We start from the raw sequence: 22585 nt of genomic DNA, 5'->3' as shown, positions 1-22585 counted from the left end.
TACTGACTTATGGAACCAAGAGAGCTGCGAATACAGGTGGATCCAGGGGCTCAGACAGTGTCCTGGGATGGCTCTCTCTGCTTCTTGCTTCTGATCTCTGCTCTGGCTTCAGCCTCCACATGGTGGTGAGTTGACACCAGCAGTTCAGGCCCCGCCCTCCCAGAGTAAAGTCCGGGAGAAAAGAGACCCGCTGTCTCTGAACTGTCCCACCAAGTCCCCAGGTGGCACCCCGTGGGCTCTGCCTGGACCTCAGGGGCACCCCTGAACCCACTTCTGTTGGGGGTGCAATGCTCTGGTTGGCCAGGACCCTCCCTGGTGCTGGAGGGGTCAGCTCCACCTCCAGCAGTGTCTGGATCTGGGAAGGGTGGTCTCCTTGGGAGAAGCACTGCTCCAGGAGCTGGGGGCCCCTCGTGGTGGGCGGCACAGACAGACATCCACTGCCAGGTCTGAGGTGCTGACCTGCTTCCCAGCAGAATGAAATGAGGAGTCACACAGGAGCTCCAGGTCTGCAAACGGGGCAGGCGTGGGACTCAGCTTCCTGCACAGCACTCTACAGCTTAGAGAGCAGCTTGCCATTCACAGTCTCACTTGGCGCTCACAGTGGCATGAAAGCCACCCATCAGTGGCAATGTTATCATCACCCAACTTTATGGATGAGGAGATGCAGGCTTGGGGAGACCGGGGCTTGGCCCAAAGTCCCCCCGCCGGGGACAGAGTCCCGTGGCCTGGCCCAGTGCTTCTTGCCTTGCCCTCGGGCTGCAGCCTTGGGACAGCGGCACCCACCCTCCTGGAGCCTGGGTTTCCTTATCCTAGGACTAGGGTGGGGACCGTAAGCCCTGACCAATTTATCTCCCTGGGCTATTATAAGGATTCTATGACACCGTGAATGCTGAGGCCCTTTAAAAATTGCAAAGCCCTGCAGCTGTGGAAGGGATTGTTTAATTTTGTTCGTTTAACCATCAATTTCTCTTCTGTCCCAGGCTCCATGCTGAGCCCGGGGGACACAGGGACAAATAAAAGAAACTCAGCTTCTTCCTCAAGGGCCTCATGCACTGCTGGGAGACCCAGCCCTGACCTGGGTGGTACCGGTGGCGCCATCCTTGCTGTAACTCAGGTCTCCACACTGTGCCTGGGCTACCAGGGAGGACTGAGGAGGAGGCAGGGTTGGGATGCTCCCAGTGGCTTGAGGAGGCTACCGCAGGGCCCAGGGCGCACGGGGGTGACGTGACGAGGCAGGAAGGTGGGGGGTGGCCAGGACAGCTGCAGCGGGCCTGGCTGATGGTGTCAGTGGGGGACTTACTCCTGGGGACCCCGATCTCCAAACATCGATCATTTGCAAACCTCCTTTGCAAGTGTTACTACGTCTGTACACCATGCGTTCTCTCATTTACTTTTCCAATCTTTTTCTAATTTGTATTAATTTTCTTTAAGTCAAGTAGCTTTAAGTTTGCCTAAATAAATGCATTTTGAAAGGGACTTTAATTTTACTAGCATAAATGAAAGTGAAACGTATCATATACCATAAATAGGAGGTAGCTATAGAGATAAATGCCGTGGAAAAAAAAAGCGGGGGGGAATAAAATCCATCTTCAGCCCTGTCCAGTAGAACTTTCTGTGATGCTGGAGAAGTTCTCTGTTTGCACTGTGTGGTATGGTAGCTTCCAGTCACGTGTGCCTATGGAGTACCTAAAATGTGGCTAGGGTGACTGAGGAACAGAAATGTTTATTTCATATAGTCTGAATGAATTCACACTTCGAGTTAAATAGCCACACGTGCAGACCCGTAAATGCCGCGTGTTAGACCCCGAGGCAAGTTCTTTCTGTCGGACGTGGGGACGAGGAAGTACTTCAGGTGTTAGAGATATGATCCCGCAAACAGAGAGCTCCTCCCTCGTTCAGCAAAAGGACTAGAAAGTATCAATAACTGAAAGCCTTGCTTGGTGTCTGAGTCTGTGTTCTGAAGACTGTCCAACTCCCTAACTGCTGTCAGGTAATAAGAAGCTATCGCTGCGCTGTAAGCAGGGGAGCAGTACTGGTCACCTTGCAGGGGGCCCCCTAGGGCTGTGGGTGTATGTCGTGGGTGGAATGGATTCCAGCAGACGAGTCTGGAAGCCAGGAGACCGAGTAGATCCAGGGAGACATGGAGATGGGTAGGGTGGAGCGTGGCCATGGGCAAGAAGCCGGGAGGTAGAGCGATAGTTAAAATATAGACTTCGTAGATATGGGGCTGTATCATAACTGACTTTTGGACTAAGGTGGCCAGGGGACATTGGAACAGGTTAGTTGTTATTAAGAAAAGAGGACTAATCCATCCCAGGACTGCAGGCAGACCTGCCCAGTCATTACTGTCAGCTTCACCTCCTAACACAGATGGTGCCCTGTCCACACATTGGAGGGTACACCGTTCGCCAGTATATTTAGTGAGCACCTACTGTGTGCCAGGCCCTGTGCCCAGTGCTTGAATTAAAGAGACAAAGATCCATGCCCTCCTGGAACGGACATATAATGTAATGTTGATAAACCGTTAGTATAATAGACAAAGTATCCAGTACATGAGCAGGCGATAAGTGCTGTGGGGAATGAGTGGGACCAGTGAGCACAGTCGTGTGAGTTTTTCTCCAGCCACGTTTTGCTGCATGGCTGCAGGGGCAGAGTAGGTGGAAAGGGAGCCAGGGTAGCGGGTTTGCAAAGTGAAGATGCAGACATGGGGCTGATGGCATATGCAAGGGAGTGAAAATAATGGTTGGCTCCAGACTCTAAGCCAGGTTGAGGAGGTGACAGCTAGTGACAAGGGGGGAGCATCAGTGGATTGGGGGGTCCCCGAGGGATGCCAGAGGGGCTTCTCTGGCTGCAGATCTTGCCACATAACTCTGTTGAACCTGTGTGTAGCCTTTAATTTTGTGAAAATGAATTGTTAGTTGATCAAAATATACAAATGTTTTGGCCCTTAGAGATAGGAGAGTGTGAGCGTTACAGAATACTGGAGACACCAGGGCGGGGCTCACGGCAGCCCTGGCCTGTAGAACCTAAGTACCAATTAGGCAGGCAGAAGCAGCTGAGTGGAGTCTCCAGGGTATGTGGTGGCTGTGGAAATGTCCCTTGATGAGATCAGTTCATCAGGGAATGATTTTGCACAAGGCACTCCCCATGGCCTGCTGCGGCTTGGCGACTAGAGTGACAAGACACAGGGACCCAGAGCAGAGACACCTGGCACCGTCGCATGGCGTTCAGCCTCCCCTGGCAAGAAAGGTGTCAGGACTGTGGGTCGTAGGTGTGATGATGGGTCTGATAGCAGCCAAGTAATTAGAAGAGGCGTTGCATTTCCAACGTGGGAGGAGGCCAGAAAGGCAGCTGTGACTCCACGCTGAGCTGGGGAATTGCTCTGAATTTTGAAACACCTTTTGAGCAAGTACCTCCTGGGGGATTCTGGACCTAGGGGTTCACATTCCTTTAACTCTTGCTCTTCAATGTCTTGATTTGCCCTGGTGCTGCTGTTCAGTCCTCAAGGCCACTGGGAGTTTTCTGCTATGTTACCATCTCCTTGTGTCCAAATAGTAACACTTTCTACTTAGGCAGAATTGATTTTTTAGCAAAGGTTTTTAAGAGAAAGGAAAACCTTTTTAATAAAGGAGAAAAAGTGTGCATTGTTTTCACCAGTAAGAATAGTGATAAAGCTGACTCAGAGGACCTTTCCTCTTCTAATTCTAGACTTGGCTGCTCTGAACAGAGGGAGAGGAGCCTGGTACTTCCTGAGCCTCTGCCATGTGCCAGGCACATACACGGTGCAGCGCCTTTGTCTGTCACCGAGGCTTCCAGCCTCCTTCCTCTCTCTCACCCACAAAATGGAAAGACGTGCCAAGCACTTTCCATTCTCCCCCGATGGCTCTGGAATCATGCCCTCCTCTCCACTCGAACCAAGGCCCAGCTCAGGTCGTACCATTCCTGCCTGGACTGTTGCCTGAATCCCACCTTGCCCAGCCAGCTGGCCCTCTACAGAGCTTTGAGAGTGGCTCATCAGAGCCTCTGGTCTGACCACATCAGTCCCCTGTGGAGAGCTCTCAGTGGTCCCCAGCAGCATCTGGAGAATGTCCAGATCCCTCAACAGTGCCCAGCAGCTCTTGGTGACCAGCCTTTGCCCACCTCCCCAGAGTCCTGTGCGTCAGGCTTGCCCACACCTTCACATCACTGGGTTTCCCTTCGTGTTACAGGGGTGGGGGCAGTGCTCTGCCTTCTGCTGATGCTTCTCTGGAGGAGCCTTTCTCCCTCCTGTAGCCTGGCTGGCTCCCGTTTGCCCACATGCATCACTGACAGCCCCCTTTGCCTGGTCACCTCTGCTCTGTCCACCCTGCACCCCTCCCAGGCTGGTCCAAGTCCCTCTGGGCCCACACTCCCTGGTCACAGTGGGCTTTCATCATCTGTTAGTATGAATGCCTCCCCCATTTTCTGCTGAAACCCTTGGGATTAAGAACCCAGGCTGAGCCCTCTCTGTGTCCCCACGCATAATGCAGGGCCTGGCACATCGTAGGTGCTTATGAATGGTTGTAAATGGTGACTTTGGAGGGAGGAAGTTCACAGTTTCCATCTGGTCTTAGGATATAGATGCCTCCTTGCAAACCTGGGCTCCAGGGTCGGGGGCTCCGAGACCCCAGACACTAAAGAGAAGCGCTCTGGGCTCCGGCAGAATTGGGCTCAGACTCATTGCTTTACCTCCTTTGTCATCGATTTCCATGACTGCAAAATGGGCCAAATTCCTTATCATATGGATATTTGTAAGGAGTAAAGGAAGCATTCACATAAAGGGGCCTGGCAGTTGGCCGGTATTATTTTCTCCCTTAGACGGTGGCCCCTCAAATACTTAAGGCTGTTTCTCATCTTCTCTGGTCATTGAAGCCCTTTTTCCCCAGTGCCATCTCCACATCTATTTAAACAACCTCTCAGTCCTTTAATGCCAATATTTTGAGGCTCTTAGGCGGCACTGGGTGATTTTTCTTGAGTTTGAAGCATCTTAAAGGTAACAGATTGCACAGGAGGCCTCAGCTGACGGACCTCTGCTTTATTTTTAGCACCCAGAAACTTCTAAAGATGGTTCAGTTGATTTTTCTCCCCACTGAGCGATTTCTCATGGTGGAAGCTGGCATCACACCAAGTCTTAGCCTGGAACAAATTCCTAATTCCTATTTATGGAGCAGGTGCTGAAGCTAGGCTGGATGTTGAAGCAGTTCCAAATCTTGGTTAGCACTCGGCCACCTGTGGACTGGGCTTCTTTTCTGCACAGGGAGCTAAGGAGGGGATCGACCAAGGCCCCTCCATGTACCAGACTCTGTGCTGGCCAAAACCCTAGAGCCTGGGGTTCAACCCTGCCTTCAACACTCACACAGCGACCCTGACAGTCACTCAGGCCTTCTGAGCCTCACTTTTCTCCTCCATTCAAAGGGGTGTGCCTCCTGTGCTGGGGGCTGTGAGAGCAGCACGGCAGGTGAGCATAGGGGCTGATAGGCTATAAACACAGGACCTATACCAGCCCATGACCACCATCAAGCACCTCACAGGCTGCCTCCTTTCATCCTCCCACAGATAAGGAAAGTGGGGCGAGTCTGCTTAGAAATGCCCTGAGTCTGAATCTCCAAAGTCAACATTTCACCCAGAAAGCATGTTGTTAAACTGTTATCAGCACCACTGCTTTGGGGGCTCAGCAAGGCCAGGCAGTTGGTTGGGTTCCGCGGCAGCCGATGGCTCCTGTGCGCTGTCCGTGGTGCTGACCCCATCCGAAACCAGAGCTGCATCCCACCATCACCCTCACCACTTCCCACACCACCTTCACCTCTTACTGAGTGCTTTCTCTGTGCCAGACAGCACTCTGTCACCGTGCACATATTCACCTATGTAATCCGCCCGACATCACTGTGGAGTAGACAAGATTAACATCCCCCTTTTAGCGGGGAGTAAACTAAGCCACAGAAAGGTTAAGTAATCTACCCAGAGTCACCCAGCTGGCAAGTGGGTGGGATTCAGACTTGGGGCCTCTGGACGCAGAACCCATGCATGTCATTGTCACGCCACACTGCCCCTCAGTCGTGATGGTAACGGCCCCCAGGACGGCCACTGTTACTGCACGTTTATCGCAGGCACCGAGCTGAACGCACCGCACTTACTACACTTAATCCTCACGGCAGCTCGTGTAGGTGGCGCTGTCATTCTCTCCATTCTGAGAAGTGGGTGCACCTGCCCATGGCCCTCCTAGCCCTCAGCCACTCAGATTGTCCGTCCAGTCCTGTCAATGCAATAACGTTTCTGGCTCTTGTTTTACATCCTAAGGGAAGCAGGTGCTTTTTGCACTGTTGCAGGACAGAGTGGGGATTGATTCGTAACATAAGTGGCCGGATGCATGGGGTTTGGCGGCTGTTTGATGTTTCTAACATTTCCTCTGGGTGGTGGGACATGCAACTCTATGGCGCTTCCTGTCTCTTCCTGAAAGGCCTCTGTGGCACTTCTGTAACACACTCCTGATTAAAACCCCCTTGACCCCAGACCACAGCCCTGTCAGCTGCCCTGTGTCCCTCCGTCTTGGGGCTCCAGCAGCCTTACCCTCTGCCTGGATAACTCCTGCTCACCCTCTGGCCTCGGCTTAATGCCTTTGCCTCAGAGGACCCTTCCCTGACTCTCCAGACCAGTCAGGGCCTTGTTATAAATCTCATCACGTGCACCCTGTATGTCTCTCCTGGAGCATCCATCATGGGGCTAATATCTGGTTTCACTGCTGGGCTAGGAGCCCTGAGAGGTTGGGACAGGGTCTGGTTTGCCCCTTCTCGGTGCCATGAGAAGGTAGCCACCTAGGTGTGTGTCCAAGCTCTGTCCCACCTTGGGTTTCCCCTCCCAACTCTGGGTTGGATACAAACCCAGGCATGTAATCCAGCACAAACCCTCACTGTCTTTCCAGAGTGTCCTTCCAGGCAACAAACATTATACCTTTTGCACCCTGCTTAATTTCATATTTGTTTCAGAGGAAGAGAAATACTGATTCTGATTTAACTCACTTTAATTGCTGTCAAAAGCACCAGCCATGTGCTAGGACCTTTATCTCCTTGATGAAGGAGATGTCATCTCCTTAAATCTTCATTACAGCCCTGCAAAGCAGATGGTATCCACTCATTCTACAGATGAGAAAAGCAGGGCACAGAGAGGCTGAGAAGTTTTCCAGAGGTCACACAGCTGTTATTCGGTGGGGCTAGACTGTCAAGCCCTGGTTTTTGTGACTCAGAAGTCATTTCTTGCCTGTCTAAGCATTTGGGAATCACATAAGCTGGCTTTTGGAAGAGGTGTGCAGTCTGGCTCATCACACAGAGAAAACACTCCAGGGTTTCAGTGGGCTTGCGCAGTGAGCGGTTACTCAGAACAGCCCTTCTCCCACGGCCCAGCATGGTCCCAGCGACCTGGTTCTTCTGTTTGAGTGAGATTGCACCATCATAGTTAATAAGGTTCTGAGCAGGGAAGGGAAGGAGGCTGTTGTGGGGTGAATTTTGTCTCCCCAGAATCTGTATGTTGAAGCTCTAACCCCCAGCGCCTCCGGATATGACTGTATTTGTAGATGGGTCTTTAAAGAGGTGATTAAGGTAAAATGAGATCATTAGGGTGGGTCCTAATCCAGTATGACTGGTGTCCTTATAAGAAGAGGAGATCAGGACACAGACACATACAGAAGGATGACCACATGAGGACACGCGGAGAAGATGGCCACGTGCAAGCCAGTGAGAGAAGCCTCGGAGGGAGCCAGCCCTGATGACACTTTGATCTTGCACTTTCAGCCTCCACAACTGTGAGAGAATCATTTCCTATTGTTTAAGCCACCCAACTGTGGCATTTCGCTATGGCGGCCTGAGCAAACTAAAACAGAGGCACAGGTAGCCAGGAACCTCCAGTAGGATCTGACGCGATGAGGCCAGATTGTTCACAGTTCATGTTTGTAGCCAGGTCATCTTTTGGAGAAAATTTGCTGAAAAAAAGCAGCTTTGCTGGCCACACCCCAGCGAGACTGCCTCCCTGTGCAGGAGGCCTACAGGCCCCTCCACACTAGTGTCCTTGGGGGGCCTGTGTAGGGCACCTCGGGCGGTGTGGCCTTTGGCAGAACCGCCTCCATCCTTACTCCGCAGCTGCCTGGTCACCATGGTAACAGGCCCCCCGCCACCCCGCTCCTGAGCGTATGCTCCTACCAGGACATCTGGATAAACCACACTTTGGTCAGTTCAACCAGTGGAGCTCAAGGCCACATCCTTCTCCTCATGGAGCCCTTGCCCACTCTCAACACCCAGCTTGCCCAGGATACAGCCAGTCCAGCGAGCCCCAGCAGCAGGGCCTTTGTGGGCGCTGACCCCGTGGGAGAACTCCACGTTGTGTGGAGGTGCATTCACTCCAGGATAGAGTGGGCAGTGGGAGGAACACCGGCTGGAAGTTCGGAAGCCAGGATTCCATCCTTGTTCTGCCTCCACCTCTGACCCTGTGCCGGTCACCTCCCCACCCTCATCTCCCTCTCCTCCTTTGTGGGATTGGAGGGTGGGTGGTCCCTTCCGCAGGGACATCCAGGTCCCCGACCTGAAGGGGGCTGCCCTCACCAGCCCTCCAAGGGCTTGACTGTGTTTCAGAGCTCAGTTACTGGCTGTGTCTTTACAAGCATTTGTCGTGGCGTAGCCGCTAAACCCCATCACAGTAGTTGATACTTGTGTAATTCTTTGGCATATATGGAGTGCTTTACATACCTATTTCTCGCTGGAGCCCCTCAGTGGAACGAACCAATGATGTTTATTCATTTCACGTGCCTGACTCATTTTATGGTCAGCGGAGATTTGCCCAAGAGATGAGTGATGGCCCTCATACCGGTGCTCCTGGGATAGGTAAGGGAGACCAAGGCTCTGAGAAGTGCACCTCAGACCTCAAAGGAGTGAGGGCCACAGCAGCATAGCCACCTTCTCTCCAAAGTTTCAGGACCCTCCCAGTGGGATCCCACAGGGCGGTGTGGCTTGGAACTGATCGGCCATGGTGCCTGGGGCTGGTGTCACCCCACTGGTTTCAGGACACCAGGCGATGCTCTTGGCAGCAAGAGATGAAGGAGTTTCTATAAAAATCTCTGCAAACCTGATGACTCTGCAGAGGCTCACCTGGATTACATTCCTGTGTCCTTGGCAGTAAGAACCACAGACTTCCTTCTGGAATGGAACAGGACAAACCCGTTTCTGCGCTTTACTGACCCCCAGGCGTGTGGCACACTAGCAATAAAGGGGGGCTTCTGTTACAACAGCAAGATTGCAATCCCTCTTCTAAACCTGGGCTACTTCTACACCAGTGGGGAGAGGTGGGAGCATGAATCCACCAGTTTATAAAGCTTGATGGGAACACGGCCACACCCATTCATTTCCATATAGTCTGTGGCTGTTTTTGCATCACAGAAGTGGAGTTCAGCAGCCTGGACAGAGGAGATCTTGTGACCTGCTAAACCTAAAATATTTCCTCTGGCCGTTTACAGAAAATGTCTGCCAACCCCTGGTCTAGAGGGTTACATGTGTGCTCATTCACACTTGGCCACTGAAGGAAAAGGGGACTGGAGCCAGACAGCTGCCCGAACCAGAGCTATCTTCCCAGGCCCCCGGGTGCCCCAGGGAGGCAGCAGCCCCTCCTGCCCACTTGTCCACACTCCCGTGGCTGTGTTTTTCCTCTCGTGTTCCTGGAGCCTCAGCTCACACTGGTCCAGAGAAGTTGAGTGACTGGCCCAAGGGAGGCGCCGCATGGATCTAAGGCAGATTTAAGCCACTTGCCTGCCGTGTTATGCCATGTGCCTTCTTAGGAGTTCACTTCCAAAGCACCTACTCCTTGCCAGGCCCTGTCCTCAGCACATCACGTGCGCCATCTTAATTAATCCTACCGCTACCCTAGGAGGTAAGGCGTACCATTGCCATTTTGAACTTGGGGTAACTGAGGCACAGAGAGCTTTAGAAACTTGCACACACAGCTAGCAAGCAGACAGAGCCCGGATTCAGCCCCAGGCTGTCAGGGGCCGGAGTTCTCGTCCCCACTCTGCTTTGCCTCCCAAGTCACAGCATACTGCATACTGCATATTGCAGCTTCCGGAACTCAGTTCCAGTCCCAGGCTGGTTCCCCCTCTGCCTGGCCCCAAGCAAGTGGCTTCTCTTTGCGGAGCCCCCATTTCCTCAGCCACAGAAAGGGGGGGGGCACCTCACTCACACGTGGAGAGGATTGAACAGACACAGATGTGAAGCTATCTGATCAGCCCGCAGGGCATTTCAGGTGGGCACAGGTACCAGTCTGGTATAAACTGGAGCTTGGGGTATAAATGGTCTTGCCTGCACCCAGATGAGTGAAACAGATGATAGGTCAGCCAGTATTTGCAGCCTGAACAGAAGGCCTTCTCTTGTGGGTGGGGAGTAGGGGAACCCAACCCCCATTTTAGGGAGTTCACTCTAGCTGAGACTGGGGGGCTAACCAGAGGCGGGGAGCCCCACTGAGGCTTAGGCAGCCTGGGCTGAGGGCCAGAGCAGAGGGACCTCCAGGTGGACGAGCACAGGCCACGGAGGCAGGTTGGATGTGATGGAGGGAGAGGGAGGGATCCAGAAGCCGCCCTGACTCCTGGCTCTGCGTTTCAGGGCTGGGGCTGCTAAAACAGGGAACTGCAGGGAAAGAAGAGGTCTGGAATGGAGGTAGAGGAAGCTGTCCGTGATAACTAGCATTGCACCCGTGTCTTTTCCCCAGCTTCCAGGAAGCAGACTGGGTGTCTGAGTTCCCAATGGATGCCATAACTTCCCACAAACTGGGCAGCTTAAAACACCAGAAATCTATCGTCTCATGGTTCCAGAGGCCTGAAGTTTGCAGTTAAGGTGTTATCAGGGCTGTGTTCCTCTGAAGCCTCCTGGGAAGGATCCTTCCTCGCCTCTCCTAGCTCCTGCGGCCCAAGGCATCACCCCAACCTCTGCCTCAGATGCCACATGGCCTTCTCCTCTGGGTGTCTCTGTTTCTCCTTCGGTGTCTCTTATAAAAACACTTGTGATCAGATTTAGGGCCCACCCAGGTAATATAGGAAGACCCCATCTTGAGATCTCAACTTGATCATATCTACAAAGACCCTTTTTTCCAAATAAAGTCACATTCACAGTCTGTGGGGGTTAAGATGTGGACATGTATTTGGGTTGGGGGGGCAGAGGGGAGGCACCATTCAACACACTGCACTGGAGGAAAATACATCGCGCTCAGCCAAGGGGTGTGGACCAGAGCTAGTCTACCTTCTCCCTTCATCCTCTCCGCGTGACCTGCTCCCCTCTCCGCCTACCTGTGTCTGACACTTTCCTAGGAGGGAAAATTGTTCTTAGCTGCCAAAGTGTGATTGAAAGTTAAGCAAAAGCCATCAGACACTTGGAGGACAACTAGATGGAAAAATAGAACATGAATAATTCATCCAGCTTTGCCAGGGGGCGGGGGGCTTGTAAAGGAGTCTAACTGTGCTCCTTCCCAAGAGAGGTCAGTCCTGCCATGAAAAAAGCACTGGCTACACGTGGGATTCATGCAGCTGATTCTGAAGTGGGCATGGGGGAAGCCACCTGTGGGTTAATCCCCGAAATGAAAGCGTGCTCCAGGGTCATACTCAACCCCTGATTTTGCAGATAGGGGAAACCGAGACTTACAGATGGAAGTGATTTCTGCATGTGGAACTGAACATTCCAGAGAGAGGTAAAACCAGACCCTGGCCCAAGGCCCCCAACTTCCAACCCAGCACTGGTCCTGCCAAAGTCTAGGCCACTGTGTATGGTCAAGTGTCTCAAAGTCCACAGGCATGTGGCCACTCAGGTGGGAGTCCCGGAGGAGTGTTTGTGGTGTCTGTTTGGGACGTAATTACCGTGCTCTGGAGGCTTCTCCGCACCTAGTTCGCTGGTCAGGAGTCCGTCTCCAGGCCCCTGCTCTGTGATGTGGCCATGGGGATTCAGTAGGGACATACCCTCTCGATAATTTGGCTCTCACACACCCGATGGCGGTGAGGAGCTGGGCACCCACAGGGAGATCCTCGTCCTGTGATGAGCGGAGCCAGAGGTCTTGGAGAAGCCGTCCCGGGACTGGGTGATGGTGGACCCGCTTGGATGGCCACGCCCTGAAGGACGCTGTGCTGTCCTGGAGGTGCTGGGTCAGGCTGTGGGCCCTGGGATTCAGAGGCACACATTGGCCATGACTGTGCTTTTGTCTTCCTCCCCCAGCATCAGGTGGAAAGGAAGCTCTGTGCTTCACATCATCTTTCTCCAGCACCCACTGTATCCTGTCCTTTGTTTGAAACAGCAAGAGAGATTCCCCGAGTGATGCATAGGCTGTAAGAGCCGTGGTCCACGGCTGTTGATGGGACCCAGGCATTGGAGACTCTGTCTCCTCAGCCCATGCACAGGGTCCCCGGTCCACGTGGGTTCCCCCCATGGCCGGCTCTGTGTAGCCCTGGTTCAGGCATGTTAGCTGTAGAGCCTGCAGACATGACTGAACCCCGCAGACTTAGCCATCATGGCCTCGTTCAGAGTTCTAGCAAGTGTTTGCAGAAGGCAGGCCAAAGCTGAACATGGTGGTTGTGATGCGGTCGGGGGCAGTTGGAGTGCTGTGGGTCACGGGAAACAGGAAGCAGGAAGCACGTGGACTATAATCAGGCAACACCCATTTGCTTGGCTTTGGCCCCTATGTGAGCCTGGGACCAGCGTCTGGGGGCCTGAGAGAGGAGGCTTCACGCCACCACACTGCCCTCTCTCTGGCCACTGGCGTCCACAGCCTCCCAGGTTAGAAAGATGGTTCATAAACCCCAGTTTCAGTCTCCAAGAGCCAGAGTTCAGACGTCATACCTCTGATCCCTTCTCTGTTGGGCTGGATTCCAGAACATCTTGAGGCCGGGAAGGAAAGAGTTTGGACACTGACGCAGTCAAGGGGGTTAGGTGATCCTGAAGTAATAATCAGAAAGTCTCAGAGGTGACAAGAGCCTGCTGATTGGCCCTGAGGCTCACGGCACAGTACGTGCCGGCTCTCAGAACTTCAGCCTGGAAGTGACACGCATCACTTGTCGCTTCTGCCCTCCATTCATTGGCAAAAGCAACAAGTCACAACGGCCTGAGCCCCCTCAGGCCGGGTGACAGGTCTCCCTGGGGTGCTGAGGGAACCACCTACAAGGCGAGGCATCTTTACTCCCTGAGGAGGGTATAACCCTGGGAAACACGGTAAAACCCCACGTCCCCTGACAAGCGACACAACCGGGACTCAAACCTGACCTGCGTGCCCTAAGGCCTGGCACTGCTGTTTCTCCCAGGCCCTCTTTGGCTTTTGTGTCCCAAGTCCTGTGGGAGAACCTCAGTCCCCGTTTGCAGAACATCTGACAGGTGCTGTACTCATGCGCGTTTCTTAAACGACGGCACTTTTTCTCCAGACACCATTTGAAGTTCAGTAGGAAATTAAAGCCGTTCTAAGCAGGCAGAGCCCATGGAAAGTCATGAGCGGAGGCTCAGGCTGAGAAGGATGGGGCTGCAGGTTGATGATGGAATTCACATTCCAGAAGTCTTGGCTCTTTTTCTCTCTCAACCTTTAGTCTCACTTTTTCATGATTTAATCTCTGCTTCTTATCGTACCAGAAAACCACAGTTTCCTGGGAAACCAATTCAGGCGCTGACGACATAGCTCCTTTTTTCCCTCTCTTTCTATTTTGATGTGATTCTAAGTTTCTGGTTAATGGTGTGCTTCTAGCAAGCAAGATTTGAGCATCTGCACAGAAAGCCTCCTCTGATTGCACAGATTCAACCATCTTTTCTGATGTTTTATAAATTCTACTGTTTATAGAAGTCAGAAAATGCCTCTTTCTTACTGAGAGAGGAAGCAGCCTGGGGCAGGTGGAGGAGGGGGTGCTGACAGCAGATGAATGTCAGAGTTTCAATCAGTATTTTCCAGATAATAAAAAATAGGGCTTCCCTGGTGGCGCAGTGGTTGAGAGTCCGCCTGCCGATGCAGGGGATGTGGGTTCGTGCCCCGGTCCAGGACGATCCCACATGCCGCGGAGCAGCTGGGCCCGTGAGCCATGGCCGCTGAGCCTGCGCATCCGGAGCCTGTGCTCCACAACGGGAGAGGCCACAACAGTGAGAGGCCCGCGTACTGCAAAAAATAATAATAATAATAAGAGCAACTGACATTCGTTGAGCTCTGCGATGTGTTAGGCAGTTGCCGAGGGCTTTGCCTCTTCTCATCTTCACAGCAAACCTATGAGGATAGAACTGTTAGCCCATTTTACAGATGAGGAAACTGAGGCATGGGGAGCTGGTTGGATGGTGGGGGGACTCACCCAGGATCACACAGCCAGGAGGTGGCAGAGCTGGCATTCTCTGAATCCAGAGCTCACATGAAAAGAAGAGGGAGGAGGGGGCATTTCCATAAGAGGGAACGGGCTGTGCAGAGCCCCCAGGGGACTGGAGAGACCAGAGACCGAAGGTGTCGCTGTTCGAGAGGAAAGTGCCTTTAGGGCAGAGCGACTAGTAGGATCTGAAGCCAGAAAGGTAGAGAGAGGCCAGGGCATGCCAGGCCTTGAATGCTACAGCAAGGGGTTATGATTTGCTGTTGTAGGCAACAGCGAATGGCCAGGAATCCAGCCTCACCACTTACTGCTGAGCCACCCTGGACAAGTTGTTTACCCTCTCTGGGCTCCAGCATTTCAGTCAGAGATACTTCCTTTCCAAGCAACAAAATTCTTGACACTAAACAGAAAATGGACTTATTGGGCCCTATATTTAACCGTCCAGGGGTTACCATTTTCGGGTGAATCCTCACCTAGGATTCTAAAGGTACTGACAGATCTTTCTCTCCATCCACTCTGTCTTTGGGGCGGTCTGCCCCAGCCCCAGGCTCCGGGTTTCCCCTTGTCATGGCAGCAGATACAGTCCCTTCCTCTCCACACCACCCAGCCCGCAGAGATGACAGAGCTGCATCCCAGCGTTCCCAGTATTCCAAGTCTGGAGCCCCTCCCCTGGCACATCTGACACCAGATGCTATCCCTCGTGGTGACTGTGAGTGGGAATGGAAGGCACGGATTAGAGCTGAAAACCCAGAAAAGCAGAGAACCTTTTCCCCAAAGCAGAGTCTTGATGCTGTGGGCGGAAGGGAGTGGGCGCGGGTGGGGGGTGGGGGGAGGGGAGAGGGGAGAAGGGGGAGGGCGGGGCGGGGGCGGAGGGGAGCCAACCGATACCTGTCCACTCAGCTCAGACACGATTCACAGAGTGACGGGGAGAACTGCAGTTGTTCACCTAGTGTGTCCACAGCCCAGCATGTAGTAGGCACTCAACAAACGCTCCTGGCCTCCTGCTTGGCAACTGAAAGAGGAGGGGCAGAGGGGAGAAGCCTCAAGGGTTGCCCTGCGTGGGGCAGGGCGGCGGATGGGCACTGGCTGGAGAAAGGGCACAGGTCAGGGAGGAGGCGGCAGTCCCGCCTTATGGGAACAGTGGGCGGGCATCCAGAAGAGACAACCAGCAGTTGTTCGACGACAGTCAGGTCTGCAGCTTGGGGACTGCGTGGCGGGGTGTTTGTCCAGGAGTCTCAGGAACGGAGCCAGCTCAGATGCGGGGTAGGTGGGTGTGCCGACGAGAGGCGTCGGGAAACCCGAGGGTCTCTGAGCTGGGAAAGGCAGAGCCGCGAGGGCGCCCTTCCTTCACCGCCCCTTCCTTGACTCGGCCACCCAGACATCGTGGACATCAAGCCGGCCAACATGGAGGACCTGACGGAGGTGATCACCGCGTCCGAGTTCCACCCGCACCACTGTAACCTCTTCGTCTACAGCAGCAGCAAGGGCTCCCTGCGCCTCTGCGACATGCGTGCGGCCGCCCTGTGCGACAAGCACTCCAAACGTAAGTACGCATGCCCGGCGGGGCATGTCTGGGTCTGCACTTGTTGGAGCTGCAGTCCCCCGTCCATGAGCCCCAGGGCTCCTCCAGCGGAGTCCTGGGAACAGCCCCTCTCTGTGCGCCGAGCCTTCTCCTGAGGGCTGAGGTGTCAGCACTCAGGGTGGCGAGGGCAGATCTCCCTCTCTGGGTGGAGCGAGGGCCAGCGGGGCACACACAGCCATCCAGGCAGGCTGTCTGTACCTGCCATGCTCCAGGCACTATTCTTGACACAGGGCTGCAGCAGGAACCAATGGACAGACAATAAACTCCTAACCAGGTGATGTGATGTCCAGAGTGGTGAGTGGTTTAGTAAACAGCCGCCAAAAAGCAGAGTATAGGGAGGGTCGTGTCAGTGCCACTGACTGAGGAGGTTACAGTGGAACAGTCTCTCTGAGGTGCTGAAGAAGTGCGCCATGCAGATCTCTGGGGGAAGAATCTTCTAGAGGGGGGACACTGCAGGGGGCAAGGCTCCAAGATGGGAAGGCACCAGTGTGGCCAGATGATGATGTCTGTATAATGGAATATTGTTCAGACATTTAAAATACTAACTTAGGAGGTTTTTAATGACATGAGGGAATGATGTTTAAAGATTCCATGGGGGAGAAAAGCAAGGCAATGGCTACTTCACTGAAAGAATGGAAACAGAAAAGCATGGAAAGAAATACTTCCAGAAATTGTCCCTGAGTGTGTGTGCAGGAAGGATGGAATTTAGGGAGAATAGAGATGGTTTTGTGTCCGCCCACGCTGCTTGAATGACGTTCTTCGTGGGCTGGATGTGAGAGTCAGAGCTCCTCTTGGCTTCTGTAACTGTGTTAGCTGGTTCCCTGGGGTCTGAACAAGCAGCCACCCACCAGGGCGGCCACCACTCATACATTTCCCCAGCCCAGGCACACAAGCATAGATTCCAGGCACGTCCTCGTCATACGCCCGGTGGTGTGGAGCTGCGTGTGAATCAGCCCACAAAGTCAAGTGCAAGAGCTGTAACTTTATTTTGATGACTCAACTCCATTGAATTTCTCGTCCCCTCTCCTGGGGCTGTGATGAGTATTAATTAACTATAGGGCCACGGAGGAGTCTGCCTCTGGAGAAGTTCCAGAAGGCTTTGGCACGGCCAAGGTATGAAGGGAGGGACATCGCACCTTTTGACTACCAGGGGCTTTTTCAGTGGCTGGTGACACTGAAGGCAGGAAATTTTTGCATAAATGCAAAAATTATGCTTTTGGCATAAATGTTCATAGATGAAGTTGGCCTTTAATTTTCTTTGCCTACACTCTTTGCCCAGTTTTATTAAGAAGATGGTTCTCTTGTAAAATGAGCTGGCCGATTTCTCTTTTTTCCCTAGAATATTTAGTATAATATATCAGCTCCTTGAAGTCTTAGTAAAACTCAAGTGTAAATCTTTTTTGATTATTGGTTTATATAGGTTTTCTATGGGAGTTAATTTGCATCAAAAATGTATGTTAAATTTTTCTAGAATTTTCTTTTCATTCTCAAACTCAATACTCTGCACTTTCTCATTAATGCCAGTGGCAGGATTGTTCATCAGTCTTTGTACAATACATTACAGCTTCTGTTTTCCTTCCCTCATTTAATTTGCCATAAGTTGTGAGTAGAGGAGATATCTGCCCTGCTGTTTGCTTTCTCCAGATCGCGTTTGTTCTTAGCCCTTGTCTGGCAAGGCCTTGTCTTGCCAATTAGGTAGTTATTTTTAATCAGATCAAATGGTTGTTATTGGAGCCAGGTCTCTTTATAAAGAGACTTGGAGGTTAGGACCCATTCTTTGCATCTCACTTCTATATATTTACTTAGTTAGTACTCAGAACTCAGGGGATGGCTGATAGAGACACCCCCAGAGATGAATGGTCACAGCATCATTTTCTCAACAGATAAGACCGTGATTTTCTGTTCTCTGAAGGAAGGGCGTCCCGGATCACAAGTGGATCACGTGTTGACTTCTGCCGTTGGGCCGATGAGGAAACCGAGGTCAGAGAAATGCAGTGGCTTCCCCAGGCTCCTCCCCGTCAAGGGCAGAGCCAGGAAGCACGGGCTGCTGCTACCTAGCCCACAGCTTGCTGTGTTTCTCCAAAGCAGTAGAAATCCGGGTCTTTTGTCTGCTAGTCATTATGACAGGGTAACCATGGAAACGACTGTGCTTGAATCCTCAAAATAGACAGTTATTTCTGCTTTTCACAGCACAGAGTCTGCCAAAAGGAAGGGCTGTGCCGAAGCACGAAGATTCCCTAGAATAGGTGGTAATGACAATTGCTCCCCCTGGTGGAACCCCTACTCTGTGACAGCCCGATGCTGGTTGAAGCAGGAACCGCAGTTAACATTGGTCAAGGGCTTGCTACACACCCCGAGCTGCTCGAAGTTTACATCTCATTAAGTTCTGAGAGCTACCCTATGATGGAGGTACTCGATTATTCATTTTATAGATGAGGAAACCGAGTGTATTGGTTTCTTCTGGCTGCTGTAACAAACAGTGGCTGAAAACAACACAGATATATTCTTTTACAGTTCTAGAGCGCAGAGGTCTAAAATTTAGGTGTTGCCAGGCCTGCATTCCTTCTGGAGGCTTCGGGGAAGAATCTGTTTCCTTGTCTTTTCCAGCTTCTAGAGGTCACCCACGATCCTTTTCCATCTTCAAAATGCATCACTCCAACCCCTGCTTCCATCATGCCATCTCTTCTGCCTTTGACCTTCCTCCTTCTCTCTTATGATTACAGAGGGCCCACCTGTAATCCCACCCAGGATAATCTCTGCAGCTCAAGACCCTTAACTTAACATCTACAAAGTCTTGTCATGTGAGGTAGCATGTACAGGTTCCAGGGCTGAGGATGCGGCCGTCTTTGGGGGCCATTATCGTTTATCACACAGAGGCACAGAGAGGTTAAGACATTTCCCTAAGGTCACACAGCTAGGTGGAACCAGGATAGAGGCTCCAGTAGTCTCATGCCTATCAGCCTGTGTTCTTTCTCACTTAATCTTCACAGAAGCCTTGAGAACAAAGAACTCTTATGGAAACTGTGGATGAGCCAGGTTCACTTAAAGGGTCTGGGTGGGGTAGACTCCCAGGACTCATCCCTGGTAATGGAGCTGGGATAGAAAGACCAGACCTAGCTCCCCTCTGTTGGAGAGGCTCCAGATATCTGGGGGCAGAGCCAGGGTAAAGCCCCCAACAGAGGGCACAGCCAGGGCCTTGTAGCTGGATCCTGAGGCCCGTGTGGCAGGAGCAGAGTCGGGGGAGGTGGGGGTGAGGTTAGAGGCGCACGGAGAGAGGAGGCTGCACATGTGGAGAGCAGAGGGTCCACATGCAGAGGACTTTACAGACCATGGTGGGGGCTCTGGGTTTACTCTGAAAGGACAGGAGCCACAGGGGGCTTTGCCTGGCTGTGTTTTAATAGGAGCCTCCTGGCTGCAGAGAGGAGGGTGGAAGTGGGGGGCCAGCTGGGAGATTAGCCCAGTAACCCAGATGAAGGATGCTGACACCCCGAGCGGGCTGGGTGCAGTGAGTGGAAGGTTGGCTTTGCCCACGGACTGAATGGAGAATGGAGGGTGAGAGAGGGTGAGGGGTGGCCGCAGGCTTTGTGCAGAGAGAGGGCGCCTGGCTTTATGGAACAAGCAGACTAGTAAGTAAATGGGAGTGTGACAGCGGGCAAGTCTCTGAAGGCTTTGCGGCTGCTCTGATGTGGTCAGCTTTAAATTAAGGTGGTCGGAGGAGGCATCTCTGCACCTTGAAGAATGAAAAAGAGTGAGCCTGGGACGAGAGGTGGCAGAGGGAAGGGGGTGAGGGGCGTTCCGTGAGAGGGGCTTGGCTGCAGTGGGGTGAAGGGACAGCGGGGGGCCACAGTTGGGGTGGACGTTATTTTGTCCAACGGAGTCCATCACACGGTGCTGAGCAGGGGACAGTCATAAGCAGAGAAGAGTTCATTGTGCCCACCGCCTTCGAGTGACTGCCTGTCCCGGCCCCGCCGCACGGCCTCAGCCTTCCCGGTGGCAGGGGGGCGGGGGCGGGAAGGTGGCCTCGCAGGAGGCATCTCCCCCAACAGTGGCATCGTGCGGGAGCAACAGGTACCCTGTGGTCCACAACCCCACCGCTTCTCCCTCGGCTGCAGGGACCACCTCCCCACCGCAGCTCCTCCTGGAGCCCAAGGTGGGAAGGTGGGACTAGGCTGGATGCGTGTGCTCGTCATTCAAGTGGAGGCTCTCGTATGATATCAGAGCAGAGGAGGGACCCATTACCAGGGCAGCCAGGAGCAAGGACTGGGCAGGACCCGTCTGCTCCTTCAGGCCCGTCTCCTCCTGTGCTGTCCACCTCCGCAGACTGCAGCCCCACTTCCGTATGGCCATGTTTCTCTCAGGGTTTCACTGCCCTGCGCCATTGTCCCTGAGCGTATGGCTCAAGCCAGGGCAGCTCTTCCATCAGCCCTGAACCTCCCTTCATCCCAGCCCCATCTGATCAATTCTGCCTGCTCAGTTTACCCCCCACTTCCCGACCCATGCCCAGAGAAGACCACCCACGTGCTGACAATGAGGAGTGGCACATAGCTGGTGCCACTGAGAGGGACACAGAGCAAAAGCCACGGGCTCCCAGAGGCCACTTCTAGCAGATACAGGTTTCACTGCTGTGCCTAGATATGTAAGTGGCATCATACCAGGTGGGGAAAGAAATATGTCAGGAAAGGCACGGAGAAGAGGCCACATAGGCAGGCAGCACCAGAAGGTCCTGTCCACTCTGTGAGCAAGGCTGGGCTCTGAGCCTGGTTCCAGGCTGGGCAGGGATGCCAGGATGACCGATGACAAAGGCAGAACCCCCTGCCCCAAGAGCTCCCAGCCCCATGAGGTGACCAGGCATCCTCACTGATGCCATACAAGAGGGCATCCCGGGGCTGTGAGGGCAGCGAGGGTGAGCATTTCATTTCTTCAGAGAACATCTGGACAAGCTGCACAGAGAACAGGATGTTTGAGTTGGGGTTCTGAAGGATGTACAGGAGTTGGTGAGAAAGACAGAGGCTAAAAATGGGAAAGGAAATTTCAGGGAGAGAAAACAATGTGAAAAATAACTATAAAAACAGTTATGCAGTTTTATTGAACAGCTACTCAAGTCTGTCACTGGGCCCGGTGCTTCTAGGTATTACCTCTGGAGGTCTAACCATGCTTGTCCTCCAGGTGAGGAAACTTGGACTCAGAGAGGTTAAGGGGTTTGTCTGAGGTCACCCAGAGCTTGGCTCTGCCCTGCTGCCTGGTATATGGCCGGGCAAGGGTTAGGATGAGGCAAGCGAGATGCCTAAGTCACAACATTGAAGGAGGCATTCATTTAAGGCGACCCCAGAGTGACTTGTTCCGTGTGGTGCCCTAGGGGTCTTGCTTGTCTCACCCTGTTCGAGGCCCTGGGAATTTAGGTATGTGAAGCTGGAGCAGCAGGGCCGGTTGGGGCCCAGTTAGGAAGGAGCTTGGCAGCTACATGTGGGATCTTGAACCTTGATCCTGCGGGCACTGGGAACAATGGAGGGCTTTAAGCAGAAGAGGGACACATCAGAGTTGTGTGCAAGGCTGGAGAGGAAGGCTGGCCCGCACCTCAGGCTTCACTTCTGTTTCCTTGGATCACGGGTGATTCAGAACCTCCCCAGGGTCCCTTCACTTCACTTAGGCGAGGGAGGCAGGAAGGGGTCTCCTCACCCTTCCCCCGTGTGTGACAACAGTGACACCCAGAGAGGAGGATGCCATTGTCAGGGAACCAGCTAGGGCCATGAGAGCCTTAATTATGCAAAGTTATTTTTTTAAAAAAAACGATCGGACAGAGATTTCTGCTGTTTCGGAGCCCTCCAACTACAAAATAATTAGGGCAGGCGAGAGAGGTGGGATAGAGCCCACCACAAGTGACAGGGGCTCTGGGATGCAATTCTTTGAACTCTCGGCAGCAATAATTACTGTGAAATGTCCTTAGTGATTCCGTCAATTAGAAGGGAGACCCTCTTATCTCTTATTAATGGCCTGGGGACGTGCAGGTTGTGTCTGGGGGGAGGGGGAGGGATTGATACGGAAGATTCTGCAGTCTTTTGACAAAAAATATTTGTATCAAAAATTTCATAGAAATGTTTGACAAGAAAACTAAGAACTTCTAGGTATAACTTTTTTCAGGCTTGTTAATATCCTTCCCGCTAATCTTTTTCAGTTCTGGTGATTTTGTGCTTAAAGAAACCATCAGAAGTGCCCAAGTACAGCCAGAACTGAGGTTGCAGTGGGCCGTTTGGTGCTTCTGTTTTCAACTATGGATTAGGTCATCCTCTCAGCCCTTGACCTTTGTGGTTTCCTGCTCCTTAAAGCTAGCAGAAGACGCAGCCCCTGGCTCTGTGACATCCGGTGCGGATGCTCCTCTGTGATTTTGGTCCCCATCTGCCTACCAAAACCCCACAGAGCGTGCCAGGAGCCCTGCCGGGTGCAGGGCGGAGTGAGCAGGACCAGCCCTAGTGGTTTGGGTGGAGGCTGGAGGAATCCACCGAGGCAGGCGAGGGGTACAGAGTCGGGGTGCAAGAGACAGACCCCGCTTTATGCTTTTATATCTTACCTTCTGTCTGACGCCTAGCAGCAGAGATGCTAATTCAGTCGAGAGAGAGTTCCTGCCACGTACCAGGGGAAGTGCTGGGGGCTAC

At 53.0% G+C, this 22585-nt stretch overlaps 1 protein-coding gene across 1 annotated transcript in view; it reads left to right on the top strand.

The window, feature by feature from the left end:
* Window positions 1-22585, top strand: part of PPP2R2C (protein phosphatase 2 regulatory subunit Bgamma) — a 134792-nt gene that overhangs the window by 95765 nt on the left and 16442 nt on the right. Inside the window, exon 6 of the mRNA XM_065877336.1 lies at window positions 15732-15896. Coding sequence (XP_065733408.1) covers window positions 15732-15896 — 165 coding nt within the window. The remainder of the gene's footprint in view (window positions 1-15731; window positions 15897-22585) is intronic.

Source organism: Phocoena phocoena, chromosome 5 (assembly GCF_963924675.1).
Source record: "Phocoena phocoena chromosome 5, mPhoPho1.1, whole genome shotgun sequence".
In the NCBI taxonomy this organism is placed as follows: Eukaryota; Metazoa; Chordata; class Mammalia; order Artiodactyla; family Phocoenidae; genus Phocoena; species Phocoena phocoena.
Note: the sequence above shows the minus strand (reverse complement) of the source record. Positions and strands in the feature narration are given on the sequence as shown.